At 37.1% G+C, this 7,037-nt stretch overlaps 1 protein-coding gene across 1 annotated transcript in view; it reads right to left on the bottom strand.

Moving 5' to 3' along the window:
• Positions 1–1,850: 1,850 nt before the first annotated feature.
• The window catches only part of WDR36 (WD repeat domain 36), a 48,244-nt gene continuing 43,057 nt past the window's right edge, over positions 1,851–7,037 (bottom strand). Inside the window, exons 20-23 of the mRNA XM_066273986.1 lie at positions 6,085–6,204; positions 5,757–5,838; positions 3,726–3,913; positions 1,851–2,348 (exon numbers count right to left, since the gene is read on the bottom strand). Coding sequence (XP_066130083.1) covers positions 2,199–2,348; positions 3,726–3,913; positions 5,757–5,838; positions 6,085–6,204 — 540 coding nt within the window. The 3' untranslated portion in view covers positions 1,851–2,198. The remainder of the gene's footprint in view (positions 2,349–3,725; positions 3,914–5,756; positions 5,839–6,084; positions 6,205–7,037) is intronic.

The following is a 7,037-nucleotide window of genomic DNA, read 5'->3' as shown; positions in this document are numbered from 1 at the left end:
TTACAAGAGGGCTGCACTAATGCTTGCCGGCCTCCCAGGTCTAAGAGCCAAGGATCCCTGTATACAGCAAAGGCCATCAAGGGGTTAATAACCAAAATTTATAAAGAACTTGTAAATCTCAACACCAGAAAGACAAACAATCCAATCAAAAAATGGGCGAAAGAAATGAATAGACACTTCTCCAAAGAGGATATACAGATGGCCAAAAGGCATATGAAAAAATGCTCAACATCACTAATCATTAGAGAAATGCAAATTAAAACCACAATGAGATATCACCTCACACCGGTTAGAATGGCGCTCATCAACAAAACAACACAGAATAAGTGCTGGTGAGGATGTGGAGAAAAGGGAACCCTCCTGCATTGCTGGTGGGAATGCAGACTGGTGCAGCCACTGTGGAAAACAGTATGGAGATTCCTCAAGAAATTGAAAATCGAACTGGTTTTTCACCCAGCCATCCCACTTTTAGGAATATACCCCAAGGACACCATAGAAGGGTTCCAGAAGGAGAAATGCACCCCCATGTTTGTGGCAGCATTGTTCACAATAGCGAAGATCTGGAAACAGCCCAAGTGTCCGTCAGAGGACAAGTGGATTAAAAAGCTTTGGTACATATATACTATGGAATACTATTCAGCCATAAGAAATGATGACATTGGATCATTTACAATAACATGGATGGACCTTGATACCATTATACGGAGTGAAATAAGTAAATCAGAAAAAAACTAAGAACTATATGAACCAATGCATAGATGGGATATAAAAATGAGACTCAGAGACATGGACAAGAATGTGATGGTAACAGGGAGTGGGGTGGAGGGGTGGGGAAGGGCGAGGAAGGAGAGGGAGGGAATAGGGGGAGGGTAGGGGCACAAAGAAAACCAGATAGAAGGTGACGGAGGACGATTTCACTTTGAGTAAGGGGTATGCAGCATAATCAAAGGTCAAAATAATCTGGAGATGTTTTCTCGGAACATATGTACCCTGATTTATCAATGTCACTGCATTAAAATTAATAAAATAAGATAAAAAAAAAAAGGAAACACACCTTTTTTACATCACAAGGTGCTTTATAACTGCCTATACATGATATATAGGTCTTATCTTCAACATAATTAAGCAATATATTACACAAAAACATCCAGCAGCTCTCTCTATATATATATTTTTTTCTATTTTTCTGAAGCTGGAAACGGGGAGAGACAGTCAGACAGACTCCTGCATGCGCCCGACCAGGATCCACCCTGCGCGCCCACCAGGGGCAACGCTCTGCCCACCAGGGGGTGATGCTCTGCCCCTCCGGGGCGTCGCTCTGCCGAGACCAGAACCACTCTAGCGCCTGGGGCAGAGGCCAAGGAGCCATCCCCAGCGCCCGGGCCATCTTTGCTCCAATGGAGCCTTGGCTGCGGGAGGGGAAGAGAGAGACAGAGGGGGGGGGTGGTGGAGAAGCAAATGGGCGCTTCTCCTATGTGCCCTGGCTGGGAATCGAACCCGGGTCCCCCGCACACCAGGCCGATGCTCTACCGCTGAGCCAACTGGCCAGGGCCTGTTTTTTTTTTAAACAGAGACAGAGAGAGGGATAGACAGGGACAGATAGACAGGAACAGAGAGATGGAGAGATGAGAATCATCAATCATTAGTTTTTCGTTGCGCATTGCGACACCTTAGTTGTTCATTGATTGCTTTCTCATATGTAACTTGACCGCAGGCCTTAAGCAGACCAAGTAACCTCTTGCTCGAGCCAGCAACCTTGAGTCCAAGCTGGAGAGCTTTTGCTCAAACCAAATGAGCCTGCGCTCAAGCTGGCGACCTCGGGGTCTCGAACCTGGGTCCTCGGAATCCCAGTCCGATGCTCCATCCACTGCGCCACCACCTACTCAGGCCATCCAGCAGCTCTTAGGTGCTAAAAATATTTTTAAAATATGAGCTTGTGATGACAATCCCCCAAAGTCAGACATAAGTAACTGATGTGAAGAGACTGAGAAAAATTAAACACCTGAGCAGATTCTTTAAGTCCTGAAAACAAAAGATTGGTATAATTTTACTTCAAGAAAGTATTTCTCTTAAGAAGTGGAAAATGAGTACTAGTCCAGTAGTGCCAACATTTATTCTCTCACAGTGAAACTTGAAACACAAAATATGAACCCATTTAATATAAAAGTCTGACTTATAAAAGTCACTTCAATTTATTTTTATAATAAAGCACTTTTTATATAATTTAAAATACACAGGCTTTGATTGAACAGTGATTGTAAATGAATCCAGTTTTCTTCCACCTGTGATGACAACGTTGTCATTTCTTCTAGAAGTTTTGGCTCTGAAGGAAGCATTTTAAGGTGTAACTAAAAAGAAAAATGATAGTTTAACTTATAATTTAAGAAAATTAAAATTTTGTGTATTCTGGATTCAACTTTTTTACCAAGGAACATTAGAAGATATTATTCTGAATATTTTTTTCTTAAATGCTGGTTTACTACCATCTCCCATCTTCCTATCAAACATGTCTTATATGAATTCCCTTAGGAGAAAGTAGTCATTGCCTTCCTCCACCTAAGGACCGTCCTCAAGTAGACCCAGAAACAAGGGCCTAGATCTAACAATCTCTCTTGTTGCTCTGTAACTTTCTCCTATGTAACCCGCTGTTAGTAAACATCAGATGGGCTCTTTGCTTTATTTTCTAATTGAGTAACTATATTCACAGAAACTGAAAGTGGTAAATTTGGAAAGGATATAGAAACAGTGGCATTTCTATTTTTTCTTCCCACATGCTACCATCTGAATATCTACTTTTTAAATAATTTCAAATAATCAGATCTAGTGAAAAGATTTTATGTAGTAATGATAGATGAATATCCTGTTATTGAAAACCAGCATCATCTACCTCCTTCAATAATACATTATGCTACTGAAGTAAATAAACCTCAGTTCTCCACTGTATTAGTCATAAAAGCAACTGTGCTTGCCAAATCACCGGAAACTTCTACAACCAAGATAGAACTAAGTATTTTTATTTCAGCAGTAGAAAAACAAACTAAAAAATAAATATAAAACCTGACTTTCTCTTCATGATTACAGAAAAAGTAAAAATGTAAGTACTTGAAGAAGTTAATAGCTTAGTATACTGAGTCACACTGATGACATAGAAAAGTCAGAGAATTAAGTTAAAATTGTGCTGAGTGAAAAAATAAAGACTACAAAGCTGTGTAATCCAGCTGTTCAATACAGGAGTCAGCAGGTGCAGGTGACTATTTAAATTTAATTAAATTCCTATAAAATAAAAAATTCAGTTTCTCAGTCACATTTAGACACATTTCAAGCACTCAATAGCCACTTGTGACAAATGGCTGCCAGGCTGGACTGCACAGACATGGAAACTTCCATCTCTGCAGAAAGCATTAACAGACAATATTACTTCAGAGCAGCGATTTCCCCCTTTTTCATCTCATGGCATACGTTTTCTGTGGCAAACAAAAAATACATTTTTTTTGCCAATCTGACAAAAAAAAGGTATAATTTTGATTCAGGCACAATGGACGGCTATTGTGGTGTTGGCTGTTGACATTATTTTAACTTGACATCCTAAGGGAAAAGAGGTTAGTGCCCCTGACTAAGTAGTCAGGTGTTGCATGATTTAAAAATTCTTGCGGCACACCGGTTGAAAATCACTGCTCTAGAGGAAGGCAAGCTGGGAAGTATTGTCTTACATTAATTAGACTTACCTTGAGAAACAATGCAAGGTACGCCTGGGCTAACTCAAAATCCCGCTTTCTGTCTAACATCATTCCGATCATTTTTAAGAAACTCTGCATGACTTCTACAGACCCGCCACAATCAGGGGACAAGCTCCGCAGCTCTGTTTCCACTGCTGATGGGCCTAATTCTTTCAGAAGGCTAAGAGCAGCGTCATCTGTATCAAGTGTTAAAAAGAATCCAGTCATTATCTACAATCAGTTCAATTAAGAAACTATAGTCTTCATTTCACACCCCAAGCACCATATATATATATATATATATATATATATATATATATATATATATATATATATCAGTTGCACAGGAAATTCTTTCTGTGGGTTCATTTTTTCCTATCAAGTAGTATTATAGAATAAACCGCAAATTTAAATAAAACCAGAACAAATGATGAGAGCAATACAAATACCAAAAGCACTGAACTTCTGGCATTTTCAGCAATTTAATGTTTTTCCTGCTAAGGTTGCTAAAGAAAATCTAATAAATGCCTAGCAACAGACACTTTAAAATGCTCATAAATAAATCAGAACAAATCTAATATAAGGCAGCTATACCAAAAGCACATACCAAATTATTAATAGTAGTTACCAACAGAAATAGATTGAAGTGGGGGGATTTATTTATCTTTCTTTTTACTGTTCAAAAATTATAAAAGTACATCCTTATTAAGAAACACAATAAAGAACTATATGAGGAAGAAAGACCCCCAACTTATTCTTACCCACTTTGTCTACTTTTTTAGAAATAACTTTTATTTCATATGCACCCATGAAAACACATTCTATGCACTTCCAGTTATTTTTATATGAGGCATTTTTTTTTATTTTTTATTTTTATTTTTTTGTATTTTCTGAAGCTGGAAATGGGGAGAGACAGCCAGACAGACTCCCGCATGCACCCGACCAGGATCCACCCAGCATGCCCACCAGGGGAGCGCTCTGCCCACCAGGGGGCGATGCTCTGCCCCTCCGGGGCATCACTGTATTGCTACCAGAGCCACTCTAGTGCCTGGGGCAGAGGCCAAGGAGCCATCCCCAGTGCCTGGGCCATCTTTGCTCCAATGGAGCCTTGGCTGCGGGAGGGGAAGAAAGAGACAGAGAGGAAGGAGAGGGGGAGGGGTGGAGAAGCAGATAGGCGCTTCTCCTGTGTGCCCTGGCCGGGAATCGAACCTGGGTCCCCCGCACGCCAGGCCAACACTCTACCACTGAGCCAACCGGCCAGGGCTATATGAGGCATTTGATATTACAATGGCAATGAGTATGCTTCCAGCTTTTTTAAAAAGGAATACCACCAATGACAAAAGTCTAATAAATTTTTTCTGTCCTTCAGTATACACTAAACACTAGTGCTTTCCTTCTTCGCCCCCTCCAAATAAAACAAGTTACTCCTGTTATAATCCTGCTTTTCTTTAGTCGTCTACAATGGCCCATCAGTACCATTCCTTGACTTAGCCAATGTGTCCTTGAGTGATGTTGATACAAAAACAAAAGCACTTGGATCAGAAAACAAGAGGTAAATAAAACAAGAGAGTAACTGTGATATTGTTAATTGCTCACAGCTCTTACTGCTTATCATTATTAGCTACAGACTAGCTTTCAGAATTTAAATACATTAACCAAGTAAATTTTAAAATGATCTAAACTCACCAGACAAGTCCCTACTATATTGCCAAATGTATTGCAAACTGCTTTTGTAAATAAAAATAAAGCAAAAATTTAAAAACAAAAAAAGCAAAGATATTAGGAAAAAATCTAATTCCATACAGAAAGTGTGAAAGATTTTCAAATTATTCTAATATATCATGAGTTTAGTGTCTCTGATTTAATGTAACAGAACAAAAGTTAAAATTACTTCCAAGTAAAATAAAAATTTCGATCTTTTCAGTTTTTACAATTTTCTTTCAATTACTGAGAAATCTGCTAATATTTCATTCACTGTCTTTTCATATAAAGTCAAATAAGCTGTATATACTTGGTAAAATATTTTATAATTTAACTTACATTTATTATTTATCAGTCCTTCTTCAAGTTTCAAGCAGAACTCCGATTTTTGAGCCAAAATTCCAAGATTTACCACTTTAGACTTTAAACAAAAATAAATATACCATTATTCAAAGAACACAAGTGTAACCAAAAAATGTGTAGTTTATAATAAAAAGCTGTTATTAATTTACTCTATATGTATAAAACTGGGTTTTGGTAAACAACTTCAAATGTATAATACAAAACACACCCCATATACTTTTTCTGTCCTTCAGTATACACTAAACACTAGCGCTTTCCTTCTTCGCCCCCTCCAAATAAAACAATGTTCCAGACTGGTTTTTACCTGTTGGGGATCATTACTTTGTTCAGGTGCAGCGTATCTGGGTACGAGGCCAGGAACTGTTGGTATAAAAAATGGTGCTGACTTGGGTACTTTGGGTGGTTCCTTTGGTTTATTCCTTTTCTAATTAAGAGAAAAGAAGAAAAAATAATAGTAAGTAATTACCTTGCCAACAGTTTCTAATATTAATTCCCACTCAGTTTTAAAACAAAGTCCAAAAACTAACAAAAAGAAATTAATTTTCAGATTAGAATGTTAAAATAAAATCCCAGCAATCAATATCATAGATATCTTTAAATTAGGCTTCCCAATGCAAACCTCCAGGAACCTTGCTGATAAGAAATGACAAACATATCGCATTTTACTGAAACATGAATATTTATATGAATATTTTAGGTGAAGAAGTAATAATCAAGCACTTTTTAACTTAATACAAACTTTTTATAACTTATATAAATGCTCAATAGTTTCTCAAATTCTTTTCTCCAAAAGAAATTTGGATCTAAAAATATTTAAGGGAAATGAGGTGAAAGAATTTTTTTCTGCCATTAGAAGTAACTACGTGGAAATTCTTTGTGAAGTATACCCCTAATTCTTCTATTTTATTGAAATTTTAATTTTTCCTTAGTACTTTGTATTTTTAAAAAGCAAGAGAACACTATTGTTTGTCAATATAGTCGTCCCTCGCCATACTGTGGTTCACTTTTCGTGGTCTCACTGTATTGCAGATTTTTAAATTGTATACATCTATATTGTATCATGGGTCTTTCATGATATTGTGGGATCTTTGTGGTATATAGATATTTTTATATATTATTTTAATTATTTTTGTAGCAAAATAAGCATTTTCTAGCTTTAAAAATTGAAAACGATATAAAAAAGTGTGGGAAAGGTTTATAAAGTCTTAAAATATATATAAAAAATAAAATAAATATAAGATTGCTACTTCACAAATT

This window comes from Saccopteryx bilineata, chromosome 4 (genome assembly GCF_036850765.1).
Source record: "Saccopteryx bilineata isolate mSacBil1 chromosome 4, mSacBil1_pri_phased_curated, whole genome shotgun sequence".
Classification (NCBI taxonomy): Eukaryota; Metazoa; Chordata; class Mammalia; order Chiroptera; family Emballonuridae; genus Saccopteryx; species Saccopteryx bilineata.
Note: the sequence above shows the minus strand (reverse complement) of the source record. Positions and strands in the feature narration are given on the sequence as shown.